Source organism: Aulonocara stuartgranti, assembly GCF_965226115.1.
Source record: "Aulonocara stuartgranti genome assembly, chromosome: 15".
Taxonomy (NCBI): Eukaryota; Metazoa; Chordata; class Actinopteri; order Cichliformes; family Cichlidae; genus Aulonocara; species Aulonocara stuartgranti.
In genome coordinates this window covers 22748989-22776616 of record NC_138951.1, presented here as the reverse complement: position 1 = coordinate 22776616, position 27628 = coordinate 22748989, and the positions used below count along the sequence as shown (strand labels likewise).

Here is a 27628-nt window from a genome sequence, read left to right as displayed (position 1 = left end):
CAGAATTTTGAAGCATTACAGATTGATTTTTTTCTAGCCCCCGAGCTCTTCGGGAGGTGAGAGTACAGGGAAATAAACCAGTCATACAGAACAAATAAATCAATTACAGTTTTTTCTGAATGCTTACAGTTTTTTACAGACGCTAGGACACATTTCTCAATACTTAGGTCACGTTTGCAAAACTCCTCACACAGTGAGCACAACAGAAGTCTATGTGGGCTAAACTGAGGACCAGTTATCATTGTTTTGGCACAAAATGCATTCAATGACTACATCTCTCAAATTTCATGAATTATCTTCTCACTCAGACACAACAACTGCCAAAAATCTTTGTACGGACAGGACATTTTGCATGTGCTTACATACTGTTGTCAAAACTGTTAAACTTATGGCCAAAACAATAACACAATGCAAAACTTAAAAAGACAGCAAAATCCAACAGCAATATTTTATTGAAACATATTTTAAATCTAAAAATGCAGTTTAACCAGCCACAGCTGATTCTCATTGTAGATGAACATCTACACAGGTGTTACTCCTTCAATTGTTCAACTCTTTCAATTCTGGCAGCCAGAAGATTCTTTCCTAGGTGTGTTGCCCTAGATGACATAAGATGTGATGTGGATGAGAACCTGTGGCCAAATGGAGAAGACCGAGTAGATTAGCATTACTATTGTATGTGTATCAGTGGATGGTGTGTATACAAATTCTTGTATTTTGGGATTACTTAGTGCAAAAAACTAAAAATACATAAACAAATATTAACGAATTCTGCATGATGTCTGATTCATTCCAGTAACATATATTGAAATTATAAACAGAGATGTGTCCTTGTTTTACACAAGAAAACACTGTGTAATGCTACATGTTGTTAGTGTTTTTTAGGTCATTGTTTTGTGGGTGACAAAGTGTGTTTGTCGGCTGTCAACCTTTGCTAGTGTTCTGGAAGAATGAGTTTATTTGAGACCTGAATAAAGTGTTTTGGTAGTTGTAGTGCATTTTGAATGTGAAATGAACTGCTTTGCCAAGCTGACGGTCAGTTAGGAGGATTGTGTGAAGAGTTTTGCAAAAGTGACCTAAGTATTGGGAAATGTGTCCTAGCGGCTGTAAAAAACTGTAAACCCTAACTGTGATTCCTGTAGCACAATCTCTAAAACTATTCAGACTTATAGCAAAACCACTCACTGAGTTTGCAAAACTAAAAGCACAAAAACTGCTTTGCACTCAGTTTGCAATTTTGTAACACACACTTTGCAAAACTGTAGGCACAATTCACTGCACAACACTCAATTACCAAATTTCCAACACACTCCTAGCAAAAGTATACACATGTATGGCTATCATTAACACTAATTTGCCAACTGTCTGGCACACTTTCACATGTGAAAACTTTTTTAGATAATTCGTTCACTTTGCAATCAGGCTAAGCACTATAATACAGGTAAGCTGTGTGTGCGGAGTACAATGGAGGGAGCAGAAAGAGTGAGAAGTAGAGGAGGCCGAGGAAGAGGATGTGGAGGTGAAGAAGTAGGATGAAGAGGACAACAAGGACAAGGAGGAGCAAGAGGAAGACGAGGAGGGGGGAGAGGAAGATGAGGAGGGGGGAGAGGAAGGGTAGGAAGAGTAAGAAATAGAATTGCTGATGACATCAGAGCTACAATAGTGGACCATGTAATCAACCGTGGAATGACCCTGAGGGTAGCTGGCCAACGGGTCCAGCCTAACTCGAGCCGCTACACTGTAGCAAGTACCATAGGGACATCTTGAAATGAGAATCGGTTAGTACAGTCACTTCGCACAAAGATTTGTAGCACTGCCATATGCCAATGAGAAACACACCAATACCATTGATGTAAAAATACGGAAATTGTTACTTTACAGAATTGCTAGATGACCAGATGCTGGGGGCAGAGGAAGCATGTTCACTGCAGACCAAGTAACCCATATAGTCATTATGGCGATTGCAAATAATCCTATACTTGGAAATAAACACTTGTGTTTGTTTTGATGTGTTTGAATAAACACCAGTACTTGAAGTTTGGATTCCTCTATGCTTATGGATCTATGACAGAAGTAGCTCAAACTGACATAGCCTACCTTGTGCACAGAGAAAGCAAAAGCCAGATGTGTTTTGTATTCATACCATCAGTGTGCAGTTGGCGCATTGTGTGCTTAGTAGATGATGGCTTGTGTGTACTGTTTGATACGGAAACACCATTTTTACGAAGGTGTGAAGAGTTAATCTAGCTGTGTTTGCTTTTGCAAGAGAACTACAATGTTTTGATTATTGGGTGACAGGTTTTCTTATTTGTGTGAAGAGTTTTGCAAAATTAGCCAATAGTTACAAAAAATGTGCTTAAGCAATAGGGCTGAACGATATATCGCATTTGCGATAATATCGCGACATGATCAAGTGCAATTTTCTAACCGCAAAGGCTGCGATTATACTCTGGACATGTCCAAATTCATGGGCTGCATCCTCCTGAGGCCGCATTTGTAGACCGATTACGTCACAGCGACGCGCCGAAGGCTGTCCAAATTACTACCATATCCCAGAATTCATAGCGCGGCCCAGCCAAACTCCAGTTTCCAGCAATGGCGGCCGCTACTAAGTTTTAAAATTACTCATACTAATCTTTCAGGGTCACAAAATAAACTTTTAACATATTTTCAGGCGAGAAAGTAGTTGTGTAAACATCAAATATCTGCTCGGTTTATCAAGATATCCCATATTTGCAAAAGTGCTTCGACGTTTTCAGAGGCGTCTGCTACCCACCAGCTCGACAGCTAGCCGGGAGCTCGAGGGTTACTGATGCAGCCGAGAACGGCACAACTCCCGGCACATCATTTTCAGATCACTGCGGAGTTTCGCTGCTCGGGTTAAACGTAATATATAAGTCACTTAGACAACCTAAAAATGTTATTGTTGGGCTTTTTTCAGTGTTTTGTTTGTTCGTGAGTAAATCGGTTTGGCTGAGATTAAAGTTATTAGATTAGATAAAATAAAACTTTATTAATCCCCCGGGTGGGTTCCTCCTTGGTTTTCACACAGCTGACTAAACGTCAAACAGAAAACTTATTACAGTTTTTACCGAATGCCTAAACACTAACTGTGAATCCTGTAGCACAATTTCTAAAACTATTCAGACTTATAGCAAAACCACTCACTGAGTTTGCAAAACTAAAAGCACAAAAACTGCTTTGCACTCAGTTTGCAATTTTGTAACACACACTTTGCAAGACTGTAGGCACAATTCACTGCACAACACTCAATTTCCAAATTTCCAACACACTCCTAGCAAAAGTATACACATGTATGGCTATCATTAACACTAATTTGCCAACTGTCTGGCACACTTTCACATGTGAAAACTTTTTTAGATAATTCGTTCACTTTGCAATCAGGCTAAGCACTATAATACAGGTAAGCTGTGTGTGCGGAGTACAATGGTGGGAGCAGAAAGAGTGAGAAGTAGAGGAGGCCGAGGAAGAGGACGTGGAGGTGAAGAAGTAGGATGAAGAGGACGACAAGGACAAGGAGGAGCAAGAGGAAGACGAGGAGGGGGCAGAGGAAGCATGTTCACTGCAGACCACGTAACCCATATAGTCATTATGGCGATTGCAAATAATCCTATACTTGGAAATAAACACTTGTGTTTGTTTTGATGTGTTTGACTAAACACCAGTACTTGAAGTTTGGATCCCTCCATGCTTATGGATCTATGACAGAAGTATGAGCTCAAACTGACATAGCCTACCTTGTGCACAGGGAAGGCAAACGCCAGATGTGTTTTGTATTCATACCATCGGTGTGCAGTTGGCGCATTGTGTGCTTAGTAGATGATGGCTTGTGTGTACTGTTTGATACGGAAACACCATTTTTACGAAGGTGTGAAGAGTTAATCTAGCTGTGTTTGCTTTTGCAAGAGAACTACAATGTTTTGATGATTGGGTGACAGGTTTTCTTATTTGTGTGAAGAGTTTTGCAAAATTAGCCAATAGTTACAAAAAATGTGCTTAAGCATTCAGAAAAAACTGTAAACAGAAGTATGAGACAGTCGAGAATTTACACCAGTGTCTGGTTATATTTTAGATAGCAAGAAGCAGACGGCCGAGTTTATTACAGTTTTTGCCCGTTGCTTGAACACATTTGGCAAAACGTCGCTCATTGTGCCAAAACTCTAAACACAAGTAAACACGACACAACACTGGGAAATATACCATACACATCTGTGCCAAAATGAAACTCCACTCCCAAAACCTAAACTCTGCTGTCAAAACCTAACATTCCTCTGTCAAAATGTAACTCTGTTGACAAAATGACACATACTTGCATCATATGCAAACACTTACAGATCAGGGGGAACACACTAGTCTTCTTTACATAAAACACTGCAGTCCTTGATTTCCATTGTGTATTCAGAAGGCACATTTACAGGAGACACATTTCCAAACAACCAAAAACGCAAATAGACCTACTCAATAGTGTACATCGCAGTACCATGAATTCAGATAAAGCAAAAAAAAAAAAACCACAACACAATAATACTGCAATAGAAAAAACACTATACTGTAAACACAAAAAACCATGACAATTGTGCATAAGTGGGCTCATGGATCCCGCCGTCTGTTGGCGTCTGGCCACAGGACCTCATCAACATCGCAAGCAGTGTCCTCTCCCGCTGGGCACCGGGGAAAATATCCTCTTGCATGTCGAAACCATCCATGGATTGCTGTCACCTGAATGTCGCCGCAGGCCTGTTCCATTGCCTGCAGAAGAGGCATGCGGGCATGTGGTTGGCGGTCATATACACGTCATCTCCAAGCCTAAAAAAACCCTCAATAGGGTTTAAAAATGGTGAGTAAGGGGGCAAGTATACCACTTCAAGTTGATTGTGGTTGGAGAACCAGGCCTGGACCAGAGCAGCCCGATGGAAACTGACATGATCCCATATCACTAGAAACCTGGGCTGATCTGCTCTGTTCTGTACAACTATATCATGGAGAGCATCTAGAAATGTGAGTATGTGTTGGCTATTGTATGGACCTAGTATTGCATGATGGTGCAGAAGCCCTCGAAGGCTTATGGCGGCACATAATGTGATGTTTCCCCCGCGCTGCCCTGGGACGTGCACAATTGCCCTTTGGCCAATTACATTACGACCCCGTCGTCTTGTTTTGCTCAGGTCGAATCCAGCTTCATCAATGAAAATGTATTCATGAGGCTGTGCAGCTCCATCCATGGCCGAGATTCTCTGAAAAAAAGGGGAACATGTCACTGTACTACAGTGCTACACATACGGCACCCTCACCCCATCACACAGGTACCTGTGTAGCTCTCAGAATAGATCCATGTGGTACTGATATGGTACATATTCAGCTGCTACTGGACTTCACCAATACTCTATTGTAAATGTAAGGGACAGTTACACGTACCCGTACATATTCAGCTCGAAGTCCTTTGACCCTGTCACTGTTCCTCTCGAATGGGACTCTGTAGAGCTGCTTCATGGTGATGCTGAGTTTACCCAAGATGCGTCTGATGGTGGTGATGCTCACATGGTTTATGTTGCTGAACACTCGCCTGTCTGCAAGTATTTTCCGTCGTAGCTGGTGGAGACGGATGGCATTGTCTGCCCTCACTAGGTCCACAACGGCAAGTTCCTGCTGTTGTGTGAACAGGCGTTGCCGTCCTCCCCCAGAAGGTCTTCGGGTCATTCTGGAGGAATACAACCACATATTGTCATCGGTTTGCTTATTTTTCTTACAGTACTTTACTGTATGTACTGTGTCATCCACTGTACAACACTGTACTTCAATATAAGGAATCAGCCACTTTGGCTGCAAAAGGAGCATTAGCACCCCGTACACTTGATATGGTAATGTGATATACTGTAGAACAGTGCTATGAAACCATCTGAGTAGAGCAGAAGGTATGAAGGTGAAGACATACCTGTTTTCTAGTCGGAATGTTCGTATTACAGATGCCACTGTGAAGCGGCTTAGATGTGGGTGGACTCTCTGCCCAGCTTCCCTCATAGTCAGGCCATGGTTGATGACATGGTCCACCAAAGTTGCTCTTATTTCATCAGAAATATGGGTCCGTTCATGGCCTCTTCGGCCTTCTCCTCCTCTTCCTCCTCCTCCTCTACCTCTTCCTCTTCCTCTTGCTCTCCCTCCATCCATGCTTGCAAAGTTCTTGAAATGGCTACGCTGAGGGCTTTTTGTAGTTGGCTAATTGGTGTTCGGTTTTGCAAGTACGTGCCTTCAGGTGTGTATTTGAGTGGTTGCAATTATCCAATGTGTTTTGTATTTTGGATACATGTGTTTTCCGAATGGCACCCTGAGATTTCATTTTGTGAGCGAAGTGTCTTATGTATGAAATAGAGTGTAGCATGCAGGACCATGTGTGTTGCATAAAGGGGTAGGTGTGTTGCATAAAGGAGTAGGAGTGTTGCATAATTGGTACTGGGGTGCAAAGCAGCGCTTTTGTTTAAGGTATGGGTACATGTGTTTGAGGTATGGTAACAAAAGCTTCACGTTGTGTTACTTTAGTCTGAGCATGGGTTTATAGTGTTCAAGCAACGGGCAAAAACTGTAAACTCCACGAGACAGCGGTGACGCTAATCAGAACTAGACCGTCCAATTTCACGCCTTTAAATTTTAAAGGCGTGTTTGTGTGTGTGTTTATACAATTGCTATTATGTTTGCACTTTATGTGTAATGTTACTGACTGCAGAGATCAGTAAGATGTGTGTATTTTTTATTTATTAGTTTTATTTATTTAATATTATTTTTTAATTTAATGACTGTCTAGTAGTTCACAGATGTCGAAAAACTGAGTGTGGTAAAGCCACTGATTTTTTTTATGTATATTTCTGCAATCTGCACATTGTACTGACTTTCATTTTAATGTTTACACCAGGGTTCCTTGTCAGCACTTTATGCTCAGATGTTTGTAAGCTAAAAATAAACTATTGTGTATGTTCAAATATACTGTTGTGATTGAAGAAGTTAAATAAAAATGTCAGTCATCAATTCATGCATCACCTCATGTCATCATAACAGAGGTCTGTCTTCCAGGAAAGAACAGTTTAAAATTAATGTAATATAGTATTGGCCATACTATATGATGTATTGCTTGTCTTTGTTTAATAATACAGAAGACAAAGACCTTAAAAAATTATCGCATATCGCATCGCAATCGCAATATTGGGGCAAAAAATCGCAATTAGATTATTTTCCATAATCGTTCAGCCCTATTAAGCAATCAGAAAAAACTGTAATAACTATAGCGCCATATCTAAATTAGCTTAGTTTAGTAGTGAACAACTACAATATTTTTTTACAATCCTTTTTTTTCTTTTCCAACATTAGTCAAGATTCAGAAAACAACACAACACAATAACTGCTGCTATTAAAGTGGTGAATGATATTATGCTGTCCTCGCCCTGAGTCTCTTAGTTTCACCAGCTAGACAGCGAGATAATGATGCTCCAATAACCAGACTTATTTTCCTTTTTGCGCTGACTTATTGAAGAATGGCCTCTGACCATTGCCTTCTCTATGACCATCGTAAAACTGAAAGTACAAAATACTGTATTAGCTAACTAACATTGTAAACTAGCTTGTTACACTCTTACTGCAAGCTAACAAGATAAAACTTTCAAATGTACAAATTATCGTACCATTTTTACACAAAACAAAAGATAATAATTATTTTATCGACTGTATAGGAATTTCTTTCACTTATCTATTACAGTTTTTGCTCGTTGCTTGAACACTATAAACCCATGCTTAGACTAAAGTAACACAACTTGAAGCTTTTGTTACCATACCCCAAACACATGTACCCATACCTTAAACAAAAGTGCTGCTTTGCACTCTGGTTGCAATTATGCAACACACTTACTCCTTTATGCAACACACATGGTCCTGCATACTACACTCTATTTCATACATAAGACACTTTGTTCAAAAATGAAATTTCAGGGTGCCATTTGGAAAACACATGTATCCAAAATACAAAACACATCGGGTAATTGCAACCACTCAAATATACACCTGAAGGCACTTACTTGCAAAACTGAACACCAATTAGCCAACCACAAAAAGCCCTCAGTTTAGCCAATTCAAGAACTTTGCAAGCATGGATGGAGGGAGAACAAGAGGAAGAGGAGGAGGAGGTCAAAGAGGCCATGCACGGACCCATATTTCTGATGATATAAGAGCAACTTTGGTGGACCATGTCATCAACCACGGCCTGACTATGAGGGAAGCTGGGCAGAGAGTCCACCCACATCTAAGCCGCTTCACAGTGGCATCTGTAATAAGAAAATTCCGACTAGAAAACAGGTCTGTCTTCATCTCACTGCCTTCTACTCTACTCAGATGGTTTTCATAGTACTGTTCTACAGTTACCATATCAAGTGTACAGGGTATTGCAGGGTGCTAATGCTCCTTTTGCAGCCAAAGTGGTAGTTTCTGTGAAACATACCATGATTACTTATATTCGAAGTACAGTGTTGTACAGTGGATGATACAGTATATACAGTGAAGTACTGTAAGAAAAATAAGCAAACCGATGACAATATGTGGTTGTATTTCTCTAGAATGACTCGAAGACCTTCTGGGGGAGGACGCCAATGCCTGTTCACACAACGGCAGGAACTTGCTGTTGTGGACCTAGTGAGGGCAGACAATGCCATCCGTCTCCACCAGCTACGACGGAAAATACTTGCAGACAGGCGAGTGTTCAGCAACATAGACCATGTGAGCATCACCACCATCAGACACATCTTGGGTAAACACAGCATCACCATGAAGCAGCTCTACAGAGTCCCATTCGAGAGGAACAGTGACAGGGTCAAAGGACTTCGAGCTGAATATGTACGGGTACGTGTAACTGTCCCTTACATTTACAATAGAGTATTGGTGAAGTCCAGTAGCAGCTGAATATGTACCATATCAGTACCACATGATCCATTCTGAGAGCTACACAGGTACCTGTGTGATGGGGTGAGGGTGCTGTATGTGTAGCACTGTAGTACAGTGATATGTTCCCTTTTTTCAGAGAATCTTGGCCATGGATGGAGCTGCACAGCCTCATGAATACATTTTCATTGATGAAGCTGGATTCGACCTGAGCAAAACAAGACGACGGGGTCGTAATGTAATTGGCCAAAGGGCAATTCTGCACGTCCAGGGCAGCGCGGGGGAAACATCACATTATGTGCCGCCATATGCCTTCGAGGGCTTCTGCACCATCATGCAATACTAGGTCCATACAATAGCCAACACATACTCACATTTCTAGATGCTCTCCATGATATAGTTGTACAGAACAGAGCAGATCAGCCCAGGTTTCTAGTGATATGGGATAATGTCAGTTTCCATCGGGCTGCTCTGGTCCAGGCCTGGTTCTCCAACCAAAGTCAACTTGAAGTGGTATGCTTGCCCCCTTACTCACCATTTTTAAACCCTATACAGGAATTTTTTTCGGCTTGGAGATGGCGTGTATATGACCGCCAACTACATGCCCGCATGCCTCTTCTGCAGGCAATGGAACAGGCCTGCGGCGACATTCAGGTGACAGCAATCCATGGATGGTTTTGACATGGAAGAGGATATTTTCCCCGGTGCCTAGCGGGAGAAGACATTGCTTGCGATGTCGATGAGGTCCTGTGGCCAGACGCCAACAGACGGCGGGATCCATGAGCCCACGTATGCACAATTGTCATGATTTTTTGTTTACAGTATAGTGTTTTTTCTATTACTGTATTATGGGGTTTTTTTTTGTTTTGGTTTTTTTTGCTTTATCTGAATTCATGGTACTGCAATGTACAATATTGAGTAGGTCTATTTGCTTTTTTGGTTGTTTGCAAATGTGTCTCCTGAAAATATGCCTTCTGAATGAACAATGGAAATCAAAGACTGCAGTGCTTTATATAAAGTAGACTAGTGTGTTCCTCCTGCTCTGTAAGTGTTTGCATATGATGCAAGTATGTGTCATTTTGTCAACAGAGTTACATTTTGACAAAGGAATGTTAGGTTTTGACAGCAGAGTTTAGGTTTTGAGAGTAGAGTTTCAATTTGGTGCAGATGTGAATGGTATATTTCCCAGTGTTGTGTCATGTTTACTTGTGTTTAGGGTTTTGGCACAATGAGCAAAGTTTTGCAAAATGTGTTCAGGCAACGGGCAAAAACTGTAATCACATTATTGTAATGCCTTGGTGCCACTGGATTTTAACATGTCTGACACTCATACTTAAGACAAATGGTAGGGGGTGTAGTAAGGATGTTGGGGGAAACAGGAACTCCAGAGGACCAGTCTTTTGTCTCTTCGAGGACTCTGGGAAGTAGCAAGGGAGTGTGAACCTTAAGGTGTGAAACAGCTGTGTACTGCCTTTTGTTCCTGGAGAAGGTATTTAACTAAGAGCCATGCTAGGCTCAGTGAGACTCTGCTGACCCTGCCCCGTGGTCATGTAGGCTCTCCATCAAGCTTGGTTGTATGTTCTTTGTGTGTTTGGATTAAAAAATGTTAGCTGCCGCTCACCGCTCATCTGCAGGCTTTATTTAAATAGAAAACTTCCACAACACGACACTCATACATACAAACATATCTTGTCCAAGGAAACAACATTTTAAGGTCCGTATCAGCTTAGAACATTACGGTATCACTTTCCGCCATCTTTTATTTCTTCTTCACGTTCTCATTTTTTCCCTTCCCAAAGTAACCAAACCCATATTACAAAGCAGCCACTAGAGGGAGCTCTAGGGCAGTTTACAACTATAATATCCAATTTAAGTTATAAAAGGCAGAACACTCCTCGCCTGGTACAATATAATTGTGCCATTACAACAAACTTTTCTAATAAACATTTTGAACAGTTTAGGGCTATTTCAAACACTTATATATATCACTTGATAAAAGCAAAACCATATCAGCGATGGGTCTCAAAAACACTTATTCATTTCCATCCTTCACAGTCTTTACTTCTGCTTTTCGAACCTTATTGTCCTTGCTCTCAAATGTTCTTACAACTTTTCCCATGGACCAGTCATTTCTGTGTGCGAGAGCATCTTTCAATAACACAACATCACCAACTTTTATGTTTGTTTTATCATCAGTCCATTTTCTCCTTTGCTGTAGTGTTGAAAGATATTCACTTTTCCACTGTTTCCAAAAGCAGTCTGCCAAACACTGTACTTGCTTCCATTGCTTTGAGTAGAGGTCTGGCGGTCCAAAGCTTCCTGTTGGTGCAGATAATGCATTGACCTTTTGTGTAGGAGCATTGCTGGAGTGAGAAGGTTTGGTTTGTCTGGATCTGTTGAGACTGGTACAAGTGGTCTTGCATTCATTATTGCCATTACTTCTGCCATGAATGTACTTAACATTTCATGCGATAGTTGGACATGTACGGCTTTCAACAGAATACCATCTAGGATGCGCCTTGCAACTCCAATAAGTCTCTCCCATGATCCACCCATGTGTGACGAGTGTGGGGGATTAAACAGCCATGTGCATCCTTTCTCTTGCAGGTATGAGTTTAGTTCTGTGTCCTTGTGATCAATTTGCAACTCATTGCATGCTCCAACAAAATTTGTACCTCTATAAGATGTGAGTATTTGAGCAGGTCCACGGATGCAGAAAAATCTCCTTAGCGCATTGATGAAGCTGGATGTTGACATTGTTTCAATGAGCTCAATGTGCACAGCTCTCGTGGACATGCAGGTGAAAAGCACAGCCCAGCGTTTACTGTCTGCACTCCCTCCTCTGGTGCGACATGTGGTGACCGTCCAGGGTCCAAAGACATCCAGTCCTACACTAGTGAACGGTGGCATTGGTGTCAGCCTGTCCACGGGTAAATCTGCCATCTTTTGGGTCTGAAGTCGTCATCAAAGCTTTCGACACACTTGTAAATAACAGAAGAGACGAGCTGTTTACTGCCAATAATCCAAAATCCAGCACCTCTGAGCGCTCCTTCTGTTAGGTGACGCCCCTGATGTGCTACCTTCTCATGATAGTATCTAATAAGAAGGATGGCTATATGATGAGCATTTGGGATAATGAGTGGATGTTTCTCATCTTTTGTCAGGTGCCAATCGACCCCCTAGTCTGAGGAGCCCATCTTCATCAATAACTGGATTTAACCTTTGAAGACAGCTTTGTTTTGGAAGTGGCTGATTTTCTTTTATGCATCTGTACTCTTCTTTGAACGTTTCACTTTGTACTGTGTGAATGATGAACTTTGCTGCTGTAGACACTTCATCTGCGGTGTTAGTTTCACTGAAACACTTCCAGCCTTTACCTTCTGTGTTTGTTTTCTTGAATGATGCTGCCACACGCTTTAGTGATGCAATAGTGCGACACAATCTCATCCAGAGAGAGAGAATCTTTCAAAACGGCATGGCTCTAGCTGTGTTACTGAGGCTTTGGTAACAAAACTTGTTATATCAGGTCTGATCTCTGCATCTGTGTCAGGATCGATCAGTGTGAAACCATCACAGTGAGACTTCTCTATGTCGTGTTGTGTCAAAAAGGAAGGACCACTAAACCAGTTCGTAGAAGCCAATGCAGAAGCTGCAATCGGTCTAGTGGCTGTGTCTGCTGGATTGTCACTAGTGGCTATGTAAAACCACTGTGCTGGATGTGTAGTCTTCCTGGTTCTAATCACTCGGTTAGCCAAGTGTAGAACCTCTTTGTGTTGTTGTGTATGTAACCAAGAACGATTTTACTGTCTGTGAAAAATCTGACAGTGTCTACTTCAATGTCAATCTCATCTCTAATGAGTTCGTACATCTCTACAGCTAACACTGCTGCACATAACTCCAATCTAGGAACAGTGTGGGCGGGTCTTGGGGCTACTTTGGACTTGCCCATGATGAAACCTGAGTGCCACTGACCTTCACCATCAAGAGCTCTCAGATATGCCACTGCTCCTATAGCCATATTGGAGGCATCTGAAAATATGCACAGTTCTTTTTTCACAGCAATGGCCTGGGAGAATGGGAGGTAGCACCTCGGTATCTGTAGCCACTCAAGATCCTTCAATGAGCTTCTCCATTTGCTCCATTCATCTTCTCTTTCTGCAGGAAGTGATTCATCCCAGTCCTTTTGCTCCGAGGTCAATTCACGGAGAAGAGCTTTTCCCTGCATTGTGATGGGTGACACGAAACCCAGCGGGTCATACAGACTGTTAACAGTGGCCAAGACACCTCTCCTGGTGAACGGCTTTTGTTCAGTGGTGACGTGAAAGTTAAAACAGTCATTTTTAAGATTCCACAGTACCCCCAAGCTCCTTTGCAGGGGTATGTCATCCGACTTTAAATCCAAGTCTTTTAGATCCTTGGCTCTCTCAGCAGCAGGAAACGCTTCCACTACTTTGTGGTCATTAGAGGCTATTTTATGTAGCCTTAAGTTTGACTGTGCCAGCATCTTTTGAGCGCTTGTGAGAGTCTCAACAGAATGCTTGCTCTCTGTTACTCGGAAGCTCTCTGGTCTTGGAGAGCGGAATGGCAAAGGCGCCACCCAGCTGTTACATTCATTTTGATACACCTCCTTCTCCATGATGTCAATGAAGTCTTTGTCCTCTACTGACGGTGCTGGTTTGTCATCATCTTTGTCCTGTCAAAAACAATTTCTCCCAGTTGATTGGTGTTTGTGTTTCCCCTGTCCTTTTTGGGGTCAGGTGTGGTGTTTAACTGGTCTTTGATTTGAAACGTGTTAGGACATGGGCAGAGGTAAGAAGCACGGCCATTCTGAAGAATATGTGTTTTGAGAACACTCACACTAGGGGGCTTATGCGTCTTTCCCATGCAGGCTTCCCCAACTATAACCCAGCCTAAATCCAAACGCTGCGCATAAGGTGTATTGTGTGGCCCACTGATTGTCTCTCTGACTTTGTGTACCTGTATAATGTCTCTTCCCAAAAGCGACAGAATAGGTACTTGTTCTTCTACAGGAGGTACTTTTTCAGCTATCTTCTGTAAGTGTGGGAACTTCATGGCCACTTGTGGAGAGGGAATCTCTCTTCTGTCGTCTGGAATCATGTCCCATTCAATCAGGTTTGGGAGTGGGAGCTTTACTAACGGGCGATCGTGGCTTAAGAGTTGGGAGTTCGCCTTGTAATCGGAAGGTTGCCGGTTCGAGCCCCGGCTTGGACAGTCTCGGTCGTTGTGTCCTTGGGCAAGACACTTCACCCGTTGCCTACTGGTGGTGGTCAGAGGGCCCGGTGGCGCCAGTGTCCGGCAGCCTCTCCTCTGTCAGTGCGCCCCAGGGTGGCTGTGGCTACAATGTAGCTTGCCATCACCAGTGTGTGAATGTGTGTGTGAATGGGTGGGTGACTGGATATGTAAAGCGCTTTGGGGTCCTTAGGGACTAGTAAAGCGCTATATAAATACAGGCCATTTATTTACCATTACTTTACCATCCATTGACTCAATCATGAAGTTTATTGCCGTTCTGCCGACATTATCTGACAGTCCTGAGCATGTTCTGAGCTTGTAAGTCTCTGAGCGTGTCTTAATATTAAAGAGCTCAAAAAACTGAGACTTAGCTAGTGACTTGTTACTTTGTTCATCAAGCACTGCATACATCTTTCTAGCCTGTTCTTTTTCACCTTCTGGATAGACTAACACAGGACTTATTTTTGAGCATGAATGTGGGCTATCTTCATCACCACAGACTTCTGTGCATTTGGAAACAACTGAGGCATTTGAACTATCCTGTGTCTCCCCGCCATCATCTTTATCAGCTCCAGAGCTCTCAGCTGGAGCAGGGGGTGGACCTGGATGTAGCACTGCTAAATGCCTGTCGCTACCACAGTCCATACATTTTATTTGAGCCCTGCAGTCCCTTGCTAGATGTTGAGTAGAGCCACAGCATTTAAAACAGATTCTGTTCTCTTTTAAAAATGACTTGCGCTCATCTATGGGCTTTGCTCTAAAACTCTTGCACCTTTTACAGTTTTTTCTGAATGCTTAAACCCTAACTGTGATTCCTGTAGCACAATCTCTAAAACTATTCAGACTTATAGCAAAACCACTCACTGAGTTTGCAAAACTAAAAGCACAAAAACTGCTTTGCACTCAGTTTGCAATTTTGTAACACACACTTTGCACAACTGTAGGCACAATTCACTGCACAACACTCAATTACCAAATTTCCAACACACTCCTAGCAAAAGTATACACATGTATGGCTATCATTAACACTAATTTGCCAACTGTCTGGCACACTTTCACATGTGAAAACTTTTTTAGATAATTCGTTCACTTTGCAATCAGGCTAAGCACTATAATACAGGTAAGCTGTGTGTGCGGAGTACAATGGAGGGAGCAGGAAGAGTGAGAAGTAGAGGAGGCCGAGGAAGAGGACGTGGAGGTGAAGAAGTAGGATGAAGAGGACGACAAGGACAAGGAGGAGCAAGAGGAAGACGAGGAGGGGGGAGAGGAAGATGAGGAGGGGGAGAGGAAGGGTAGGAAGAGTAAGAAATAGAATTGCTGATGACATCAGAGCTACAATAGTGGACCATGTAATCAACCGTGGAATGACCCTGAGGGTAGCTGGCCAACGGGTCCAGCCTAACTCGAGCCGCTACACTGTAGCAAGTACCATAAGGACATCTTGAAATGAGAATCGGTTAGTACAGTCACTTCGCACAAAGATTTGTAGCACTGCCATATGCCAATGAGAAACACACCAATACCATTGATGTAAAAATACTGAAATTGTTACTTTAGAGAATTGCTAGATGACCAGATGCTGGGACAGAGGAAGCATGTTCACTGCAGACCAAGTAACCCATATAGTCATTATGGCGATTGCAAATAATCCTATACTTGGAAATAAACACTTGTGTTTGTTTTGATGTGTGTGAATAAACACCAGTACTTGAAGTTTGGATCCCTCTATGCTTATGGATCTATGACAGAAGTATGAGCTCAAACTGACATAGCCTACCTTGTGCACAGAGAAAGCAAAGGCCAGATGTGTTTTGTATTCATACCATCAGTGTGCAGTTGGCGCATTGTGTGCTTAGTAGATGATGGCTTGTGTGTACTGTTTGATACGGAAACACCATTTTTACAAAGGTGTGAAGAGTTAATCTAGCTGTGTTTGCTTTTGCAAGAGAACTACAATGTTTTGATGATTGGGTGACAGGTTTTCTTATTTGTGTGAAGAGTTTTGCAAAATTAGCCAATAGTTACAAAAAATGTGCTTAAGCAATCAGAAAAAACTGTAAGAGGGTGACGCTTCTTATGTATTGGGCATACCTTGTCAGGGCTTTCTATAGGCTTGCTGTAACTATTTTGAGGTGAACTAGTGCCTGTAGGAATGTCCATTTTGTGTACACTAATCACTTGCCTGTTACTGCCTCTGAAGCTTTTCTCCTTCTTGAAGCTTGTGTCGGCAGGAGGTGTGATGACAAAGCTTGGGTCGTTTCTTATTTTGGCTTGTTGTCTTACAAACTTTGAAAAGACACTGAAAGGGGGGGAAACAACTTTATGTTCTTCTTTGTACTTTGCTCCTGTTGCAATCCATTTTTCCTGCAGTCCATATGGTAACTTTTCCACAATGGGGTTGACTCCGCGAGCTGTGTCCAAATATGAGAGGCCTGGTAGGTATCCTCCATCTTTTGCACATTCTATTTCCTGAAGAACGTCACCCAGCTCTCTTAACTTTGTGTTGTCTCTGTTGTTTAGTTTGGGAAACTGTTCAATCTTTTTTAACAGTGCATTTTCTACCACTTCTGGAGATCCATAACATTCCTCGAGTCTTTGCCACACAAGGTTGAGAGCTGCAGCTGGATTAAAGACATGGACTGATCGGATTCTTTTGGCCTGGTGACCAGACTCAACTCCAAGCCAATTGACCATTAAATCTAGCTCCTCTTGAGGTGTAACATGCAAGTCTTTAATAGCACTTTGAAATGACGCCTTCCACTCACAGTAGTTTTCTGGGTGGTCATCAAACTGCAAAAGTCCAGTACTTAACATTTCCCTCTGTGTCAGGTACCTTGTAATATCCTGGACACCCTGTGTCTCTGTTGATGTTTGAAGAGTGTCGTACGGATAAGGTTTGGGGGAATCCAGTCTCTCTCTCTGTTGTGTTTGGAGTTCCACTTTAACATTAGCCTTTTGTCTATATCTGCATTCATAGCCATTTCGCATTGTTCACGTGCAGCTTTGTGACAGGCAAGTGGATCTAATTTTAATTTGAATTCTTCAAGGGAAATATCTGAGTGTTTTTGTACATACTCTGCTGTGCGTTGTTTTGAACTAGCGGGTGGTCCCACCAATGGATAGCGCAGTTCACTTTTTGAGAGTCACTCCTCCTCTTCTTCATAAACTGCAACCTCTGCTTCTGCAACTGCAACAGCCTTTTGACAACTCAAAACATGTAAATTAGCCTCAAGTTCAGTTTTTTGTTTCATTATAGCTGCTTCTCTTTCTGAATACGCCAGCTGTGCATGTGCAGCCTCTGCTTTTGCTCGTGCTTTAAGTGCTGCAGAACTTGTGGATGAACGCTTGGATGTACGCGAGCATCTAGACTCCCCCTGTGTGTCTGCGTTGCTTGCATTATCCTTGTTCTCCATATCCACTGCGTTGTGCACTTGTTCTGTTTCTCTTTGGTCTAGTGTTTCTTCCTCTTCTGGAAGATCCAGTTGATTTTGCTTTCCTGACCGTAGACTCATAACTGATGTGCTGAAAATAGCTCCTCCTGCCCGCTGCGCTAATGTCTTTTTACTGTGTGTCTGCGCCCTGAGTCTCTTAGTTTCACCAGCTAGACAGTGAGATAACGATGCTCCAATAACCAGACTTATTTTCCTTTTTGCGCTGATTTATTGAAGAATGGCCTCTGACCATTGCCTTCTCTTTGACCATCGTAAAACTGAAAGTACAAAATACTGTATTAGCTAACTAACATTGTAAACTAGCTTGTTACACTCTTACTGCAAGCTAACAAGATAAAACTTTCAAATGTACAAGTTATCGTACCATTTTTACACAAAACTGAAGATAATAATTATTTTATCGACACTCATACTTACAGACATATCTTGTCCAAGGCAACAACATGTTAAGGTCCGTATCAGCTTAGAACGATAACATTACGGTATCACTTTCCGCCATCTTTTATTTCTTCTTCACGTTCTCATTTTTTCCCCTTTCCAAAGTAACCAAACCCATATTACAAAGCAGCCACTAGAGGGAGCTCTAGGGCAGTTTACAACTATGATATCCAATTTAAGTTATAAAAGGCAGAACAGATATTATTGATGCAATGAACTGCAAAAAATACTGTGCTGCTCTTTTTCTTGACTGGAAGCTTGAAGCTTTTTGACACAATAACCATGCCATTTTAGTAAACAGACTAAACAATATTGGTTTATCTTTAATTTCTTTGTCAAATTACTTTCTTCTTCCTCTTTTCTCCCAGTACCCAAAGGAGTTCCTCAGGGCTCCATATTAGGACCGTTGGTCTTTATCTCTATATGAATAACCTTTCTGATAATTTATCAAATGCAGCATTCCATCTTTTTGCAGATGACACAACTATTTATTCTTCATCTCCTACAGTAGCACAAACCCTTGAATTTCTGCAGTCTGCCTTCAGTCCCATTTAACTTAACTTACGGTGTTAAATGTAGACAAATCCGAGTTCATGTTGTTCTCAAATGGCAGAGTTGTTTCCTAAGAATAAAACAATTCAAGGTGCTGAAATTGTTCACATCTTAAAAGTATCTAGGTATTATTATAGATCAGAATTTGCCAATTATAGAAGTGTACACTAAAAGAGAAAGTATGCTGTATAGTGCAGACTAGGACCTGAGGCACCACACCAGCTCCAGCTGCAGCATCAAGAGCCTTTGAGTCTGTCTCTCTCTCTCTTCAACCCACCTGCCAGTCATTAAGCAATTAATTCACTACCACAGAAGTCACAGTCTAGTGTGCTAGCTGTGGTTTATATACATGTTTCTTGCTCTTTGACAATGTCTAAAAAAATAGTTTTTCTATAAATTTTGAAACATTCTGAGAAAAAAAATTGTCTCTTTCAGTTCAAATAACACATTTTGGATATTTTCTTTCAAGGCCATGGGGACAATAGATGCTGTTTTTATTGAGTCAACAAACTCTGTCTTCTTAGTAATGGTTCTGATTGTGCTGATACTGATCCTCTTCATCTCTTCCTCAAGCTTCAGTTCCAAAAGAAATGTAAAGGAGCCTCCAGGACCGAGAGCATTTCCCCTACTGGGGAATCTTCTGCAGCTGGACCTGAAAAGACTTGATATCTCATTAATGGAGGTCAGTTTTTTTTGTGGCAACTTTTCAGGGATTTTTTTCCCCCCCTGTGGCAGCTTTTTCACCTTTGATCTTCCGATGTCTGTGAAAATATCAACATACTCCACTGTTCTTAGTTATTTAAGAAATATGGATCAGTCTTCACCATCTATCTGGGACCTAAAAAAAGTGGTGGTACTGGCAGGATAAAGGACAGTGAAGGAGGCACTTGTTGATTGCATGTTTGCATGTGAAGACAAGATTATGGAGGAATGTCAATACCTATTGATAGTTTCAAGAAATCTAAAGGTACAGTTGAGTTTGTTTAAACTGGGATGAACTAGTATTATCTGAAATTTTACTTAAATATCTTTTTTTTCCTTTTTTGGGGGGGAGGGCACAGGAGAAGCTTTTGATACAACCCAACCAATTAACTGTGCAGTCTCTAACATAATCTGCTCCATTGTCTATGGACACAGATTTGAATATGATGATTCAATCATTTGCTAATGTTAATGTCTATGTGCAACGTGTTGCAATTTTTTCTGTTAATCAATAGAGAGAGATTATTTTCATAGTGGAGTTTTTGTTTTGTTTTTTTGTTTTTTTTGTAAAGAATAACTTTTGTTCTTGAACCTGCATCACAGAGCTTTGAAGTAAATGTAAAATAAGTGTTGGACAACTTTTTTTTATACTACTGAAGCTCCTTAAACTTTATTTTAGTGACTTTGCTGTTAAATGTCTATGTGCAGAAGGCTGGGATTATCAAAAGTCACTTCCATGATGATAACCTTTTAATTACAGTAATGAATCTGTTTGCTGCCGGCAAACACTGAGATGAGATGGGCACTTCTGCTTATAGCCAAATATCCAAAGATATAGGGTGAGGTGCCTGAGTAATCCTTGATTTGAAAATGCCAATGGACAGGAAGGAGTGACCATAACAAAATCAAAGGAAAGAAGTGATGTAAATTGCATTTCTTGACTATACAGTGGGGCAAAAAAGTATTTAGTCAGCCACCGATTGTGCAAGTTCCCCCACTTAAAATGATGACAGAGGTCAGTAATTTGCACCAGAGGTACACTTCAACTGTGAGAGACAGAATGTGGAAAAAAAATCCATGAATCCACATGGTAGGATTTGTAAAGAATTTATTCGTAAATCAGGGTGGAAAATAAGTATTTGGTCAATAACAAAAATACAACTCAATACTTTGTAACATAACCTTTGTTGGCAATAACAGAGGTCAAACGTTTACTATAGGTCTTTACCAGGTTTGCACACACAGTAGCTGGTATTTTGGCCCATTCCTCCATGCAGATCTTCTCGAGAGCAGTGATGTTTTGGGGCTGTCGCCGAGCAACACGGACTTTCAACTCCCGCCACAGATTTTCTATGGGGTTGAGGTCTGGAGACTGGCTAGGCCACTCCAGGACTTTCAAATGCTTCTTACGGAGCCACTCCTTTGTTGCCCAGGCGGTGTGTTTTGGATCATTGTCATGTTGGAAGACCCAGCCTCGTTTCATCTTCAAAGTTCTCACTGATGGAAGGTGGTTTTGGCTCAAAATCTCACGATACATGGCCCCATTCATTCTGTCCTTAACACGGATCAGTCGTCCTGTCCCCTTGGCAGAAAAACAGCCCCATAGCATGATGTTTCCACCCCCATGCTTCACAGTAGGTATGGTGTTCTTGGGATGCAACTCAGTATTCTTCTTCCTCCAAACACGACGAGTTGAGTTTATACCAAAAAGTTCTACTTTGGTTTCATCTGACCACATGACATTCTCCCAATCCTCTGCTGTATCATCCATGTGCTCTCTGGCAAACTTCAGACGGGCCTGGACATGCACTGGCTTCAGCAGCGGAACACGTCTGGCACTGCGGGATTTGATTCCCTGCCGTTGTAGTGTGTTACTGATGGTGACCTTTGTTACTTTGGTCCCAGCTCTCTGCAGGTCATTCACCAGGTCCCCCCGTGTGGTTCTGGGATCTTTGCTCACCGTTCTCATGATCATTTTGACCCCACGGGATGAGATCTTGCGTGGAGCCCCAGATCGAGGGAGATTATCAGTGGTCGTGTATGTCTTCCATTTTCTGATGATTGCTCCCACAGTTGATTTTTTTCACACCAAGCTGCTTGCCTATTGTAGATTCACTCTTCCCAGTCTGGTGCAGGTCTACAATACTTTTCCTGGTGTCCTTCGAAAGCTCTTTGGTCTTGGCCATGGCGGAGTTTGGAGCCTGACTGTTTGAGGCTATGGACAGGTGTCTTTTATACAGATGATGGGTTCAAACAGGTGCCATTTATACAGGTAACGAGTGGGGGACAGAAAAGCTTCTTACAGAAGACGTTACAGGTCTGTGAGAGCCAGAGATTTTCCTTGTTTGAGGTGACCAAATACTTATTTTCCACCCTGATTTACGAATAAATTCTTTACAAATCCTACCTTGTGAATTCATGGATTTTTTTTTCACATTCTGTCTCTCACAGTTGAAGTGTACCTCTGGTGCAAATTACTGACCTCTGTCATCATTTTAAGTGGGGGAACTTGCACAATCGGTGGCTGACTAAATATTTTTTTGCCCCACTGTAGCTTAGGGTTTTCAGAGATAAAATGTGTCCACTTTGTCTTTCATGTACCAGAAGAGGTCCAGGAGGAGCTGAGGAGGGTCATAGAAGACCAACAGGTGCAGGTTGCTGACAGGAAAAGTCTGCCCTTCACTGACACCGTCATCCATGAGATACAGAGACTGAGCAGCATCATCCCCACTACACTTCCCCACAAAACCACCCGAGACATCACTTTTCAGTCTAACCTTCTCGATAAAGTGAGAAGGTTAGACTGAATAACCCACCTCCTATATTCTCATTGGTTTAACTGAATGCATAAAACTGAATCTTGAAGGCAGGTTGTTAAGCAACTGCAGAAAGAGGGGAATGATTGGCCTTAGAAAACACGTATGTGCTGTTTCTTTTCATTCTGGTCCTTTTTGTGCCTCATGTGCTAATGGGGTTTTGCCAGTAGGGGGCGCTGTATTTGAGAGGGCTCATGAATGCCTCTATAAAAGAAGACTGATTTGTGAATGGGAGAATAAAAATGTTTGGAGCACACGCTCGCGAAACACAAGTGGATGCTGTGTAATTATTCAAAGCTATACGAAGACAACACATGGTACCAGGAGTAAAAGTGGGAGAGCGGAAGCGATAGTAGCTCAAAGTTCTGTTTGAGATGGAAAGTTTGAAGCCTCCGGAAGGACTGAAACTGGTGGGGAATGTGGACAGCAACTGGCGGTGTTTTAAGCAGCAGTTTGAGCTGTACATGGCTGCCATGGGACTGGACTCTAAACCCGATGCCAGGAAAATTGCATTGCTGCTCACGGTAGCTGGTCCTCAAGCCATTGAAGTCTTCAACACGTTTGAGTTTGAGGAAGTTGGTGACAGGAATAAGTATGACAGAGTGGTTGAAAAGTTTGATGCACACTGTTCACCACAGAAGAACACAGTATATGAAAGGTATGTTTTCCAATCTCGGATGCAGCAACCAGAAGAAACTTTTGATTGCTTTGTGACTGATTTGAAGCTGAAGGCACAGTCATGTGATTTTGGAGAGCTGAAAGATTCTATGGTTCGTGATCAAATTGTGTATGGGATCCATGATAAACGGACTAGAGAACGGCTGCTCAGAGATTCCAAGTTAACTCTGGATGAAGCAGAAAGACTGTGTCATGCGAGTGAGTTAGCCCTGCAGCATGCAAAGACATTTAATGAGACGAGCGTCGCTGCAGTACCTGATAGTGCAAGAATAGCTGTGGTTAAAAAGAAAATGAGGAAGAATATGTCGCAGAAGCCCAGCAATGATGATACAGTGTACTCCTGTAAGCGATGTGGTAGCAGACATGAACCTAGACAGTGTCCAGCTTATGGCAAAAGATGTTTGAAATGCGATGGGAAAAATCATTTTGCCAAACAATGTCTGTCGGAAGCCAAACCCAAATCAGTGCATGTAGTTGAAGAGACTGACTTAAGCGAGACTTTCTTTGTGGGCATAGTGTCACTTGAGGATGTAAAAAGTGAGCATAACGAAGCAGAGGACAGTGAGCGATGCTCAGATTATGAAGACACATGGATTGTTTCACTCCCAATACAAGGAGCTTTGGTGGCACTAAGGATTGATACAGGTGCGCAGGCGAACCTAATCAGCATGACAGAGATCCATGCCATGAAACCAAAGCCCAAAATAATAAAGAAAAGAGTACCTCTAAAAGACTACAATGGAAAGTATATTGAGAGCAGTGGTCAATGCAGGCTTAAAGTGACAATAAAACATAAAGATTATGATGTATTGTTTAATGTTGTTCCAGAAGGTCGTGAATCACTGCTGGGTGGTGTGACATCCAAAAGATTGAACCTAGTAGAAAGAGTGTATCACATCAGCTGTCCAGAAACAGAAAGTGGACAGCGTGGAGCAGTTGACTCCATTGTACAGCATTATGAGGATATCTTCAAAGGTTTGGGATGTCTACCATGCAATTACAGTATCCAGCTGAAAGAGGATGCAAAGCCAGTGATCCATGCACCACGTAGAGTCCCAGCTCCACTGAAGGACCGTTTAAAGAAAGAACTTAACAGGATGTTACAGTTGCAGGTCATTACAAAAGTGGAAGAACCGACTGCGTGGGTAAACTCAATGGCGTGTGTGGATAAAAGGAATAAAAACAATGATTTGAGAATATGCATGGACCCTGGCGATTTAAATCAAGCCATAAAACGTGAGCACTACCAGATACCAAAGCGTGAAGAGGTTGCAAGTGAAATGGCAGGCGCCAAATACTTTTCAAAGCTAGATGCAGCACAGGGTTTTTGGCAAATAAAGCTGGATGAGAAAAGTTCAAAATACTGTACTTTCAATACACCTTTTGGCAGGTATAGATTCCTCAGAATGCCATTTGGCATAATCTCAGCATCTGAGATTTTTCATCGTGCCATGGACAACATGTTAGAGGGTTTACAAGGTGTTCGCTGTTATGTTGATGATGTGGTTATATGGGGCTCCACCCTACAAGAACATAATGAAAGACTGGTAAAGGTGCTGCAGCGGATGAGGGAGAATGGATTGAAGCTAAATCGTGACAAGTGTCATTTTGGTGTGAAGGAAATAACATTTCTGGGAGACAAATTCTCTGCTGGAGGTATTGAGCCAGATGAAAGAAAAGTAAAAGCCATCGCAACAATGCCACGCCCGACAGATAAGAGAGGTGTGCTCAGAGTGATGGGAATGATAAACTTTGTAGGAAAATTCATACCTAACTTGTCAGTGAGAACATCAGCACTAAGGGAGTTACTTCGTGATTCCATAGAATTTAAATGGTCAGCGAGGCATGAACAAGAATGGAATGATTTGAAAACCACACTGACAACACGCCCGGTGCTTGCCTATTATGATCCAACTAAGAGTCTGAAAATCTCGACAGATGCCTCAAAGGATGGGCTTGGAGCTGTTTTACTTCAGGCTGAAGAAGGGAGTTGGAAACCAGTTGCTTATGCTTCTAGATCCATGACTAAGTCTGAAACCAGATATGCTCAGATTGAGAAAGAATGTCTTGGACTGGCATATGGACTTGATATTTTTCACTGTTATGTTTATGGTCTTCCTACCTTTACAGTTGAGACAGATCATCGTCCTTTGGTGTCAATCATTAAGAAAAATCTGAATCAGATGTCGCCGAGGATTCAACGTCTCATGATGAAACTGCAAAGGTACAGCTTTGACTTGATATACACACCAGGAAAGCATTTAGCTTTAGCGGATGCACTGTCGCGAGCATCAGAGGTGTGTCACGCAAGCTCCACTGAGAAAGAAGTAGACGATCATGTTAATATGATAGTGGAGTCTCTGCCAGTGTCTGACGCAAAGATAAAACAAATATGCGAGGAGACAGCTGCAGACAGGGAGCTGCAAACGGTGATGGAAAATATCCAAGGAGACTGGCCCAAAGGGTCTTGTTCAAAGTATTATCATGTTAGATCGGAGCTCAATGTGGTAAATGGACTGCTGTTGAGAGGCAATAGGATTGTGATACCACATAGTCTGAGACAGCTGATACTTCAAAGAATACATGAGGGACATCTGGGAATAGAAAAGTGTAAAAGGAGGGCTAGAGACACTGTGTACTGGCCTGGCATTAATAAAGACATTGAGACCATGGTCGGAAAGTGTGAAACATGTAACAAGTTTCAGAGCAGACAGTCAAGAGAACCCATGATGATTCCTGAACTTCCTACAGCGCCTTGGAGGAAAGTCGGAACAGATTTATTTCATTTTAATGGGAAAGACTATCTGTTGGTGATAGATTATTACTCTAACTTTCCTGAGATTGCTCTGCTTACAAGTACAACTGCTAATAATGTGATCACACATGCGAAGTCTATCTTTTCCAGGCATGGAATACCTGAAACTGTCATTAGTGACAATGGTCCTTGCTATAATTGCAAAGAATGGCAGAATTTCGCAAGAGAATACGGCTTTAAACATGTCACATCAAGTCCTCAACATCCACAGGCAAATGGCAAGGCTGAAAAAGGAGTGCATATCATCAAGCAGCTTCTGAAGAAGGCTACAGACAGTCGATCAGATCCTTATTTAGCTATGCTGAGCTACAGGACTGCTCCTCTTGACTGTGGTTTATCCCCTGCAGAATTGCTGATGAATCGTAAGCTACACACAACTTTGCCCTGCTATGCAGAAAGCAAGCAGAGTGAAGAAATTATAAAAAAGCAGGAGCATCTGAAATGGAAGCAAAAACTGCAATACGACAAGGGAACAAGAGCACTTGGATTGCTTGCAAAGGATGATGTAGTGAGAATCCAAGATCAGAATGCATGGAGCAGGAAAGCCATTGTTCTTCAGGAAGCAGGTCCGAGATCATATGACGTAAGAACTGAAGAAGGTCATGTGTTCAGAAGGAACCGTCGTAACTTGCTGAAGACTAAAGAGACATTTCAGGAGGAACAATATGGTGAGGAAGATGAAAATGTTGATGTGTCACATGCAGAGATAGTGTCTGGTTTAAAACCACTGGATGGACATGAGCATGTGGAGAAAAGTGCAGTTGTTTCAGAACCTGTATTGAGGAGGTCAGAGCGTAAGGTCAAAAGACCAGTTAGGCTTAATCTGTAAAGCTACGACTGGATTTGTTTTTATCTTATATTCTGATGGTGTTGGGAAAAAAAAATATATTGATGTAAAACAATTCAGAGAAAAGGGGATGTGGTGATGTGTGGGTGTTCATGTGCTAATGGGGTTTTGCCAGTAGGGGGCGCTGTATTTGAGAGGGCTCATGAATGCCTCTATAAAAGAAGACTGATTTGTGAATGGGAGAATAAAAATGTTTGGAGCAGACGCTCGCGAAACACAAGTGGATGCTGTGTAATTATTCAAAGCTATACGAAGACAACACACTGCCTTCTCGTTATTATTCCCCATATAGAGGATTTTCCATTTCTGTATTGTAATTTGTGTTTCCTTTCTTGACACCTGTCCTGCATGATCCAGAGGAGTGGGAGAGACCACGCAGCTTTTATCCTGCTCACTTCCTGGACAAAGAGAAAAAGTTTGTTAAGTGAGATGCCTTCATTCCATTTTCTGCAGTTTTGTGAGCTCAGCCATCATTGCTTAGGTTACATCTACTGACAGGACAGCTGAAGTTATTCTTCAATTGTCTCTTACAGGTCGCAGGGTTTGCCTCGGAGAGAGTCTGGCCAGGATGGAGCTCTTCCTCTTCTTCAGCACCCTCCTGCACCATTTTCGTTTCGCTCCTGCACCTGGAGTTTCAGAGGATGAATTGGATCTCACGCTAAGTGTGGGCGCTACTCTCGGACCTTCACCTCACAAACTGTATGCTGTTTCCTGTATGTGATGGAGAGAAATTCTTGACAAAAGTTGTCCTAGCCTGTACAAAGAACTGAATCATCTGGGTGTAATCTTTTTTTTTCTTCTGTTTTTTTTCTTTCTACTAAACAATAAGAGTAATTTGCCATAGAAATGTACGCCAGAATCATCAGTACTGATGTTTTCTTGGATGTGTGTGTAAAAGAATTTGTTTTTTCTTTTATTAGTTAGACAAAAGATGGATCATATATGGTTACAAAAAACTGTTTTTTTATTTTCTTTTTTTGTTTTGTTCTGTCTTGTTATTTCTCCCCATGGATGATTTATCTCTCCTTAGAACAGCAGCATATGTCCATATTTTCACAGACATCGGAAGACCAAATGTTGCTGTTCTTAGGTATTTAAGAAATATGGATCCATTATCACAGTCTATCTGGGACCTAAAATA

General features: G+C 41.9%; 1 protein-coding gene and 1 pseudogene across 2 annotated transcripts; one reads left to right on the top strand and one right to left on the bottom strand.

The window, feature by feature from the left end:
* Window positions 1–4736: 4736 nt before the first annotated feature.
* LOC309689732 (uncharacterized protein) lies at window positions 4737–6596 on the bottom strand (the record flags this gene model as incomplete). Its single annotated transcript, XM_082506355.1, has 3 exons — window positions 5954–6596; window positions 5437–5719; window positions 4737–5255 (listed from the first exon to the last, which is right to left on the bottom strand). Exons 1-3 carry the CDS (start codon window positions 6184–6186, stop codon window positions 4737–4739), a joined length of 1035 nt encoding a protein of 344 aa, XP_082362481.1. The 5' UTR covers window positions 6187–6596.
* Window positions 6597–18970: 12374 nt separating this feature from the next.
* On the top strand, window positions 18971–27628 carry LOC309689822 (cytochrome P450 2K1-like; annotated as a pseudogene). The gene is made up of 6 exons (XR_014280751.1): window positions 18971–19311; window positions 19425–19596; window positions 19684–19792; window positions 21870–22128; window positions 26845–26911; window positions 27021–27628. The product of XR_014280751.1 is annotated as a cytochrome P450 2K1-like (transcript).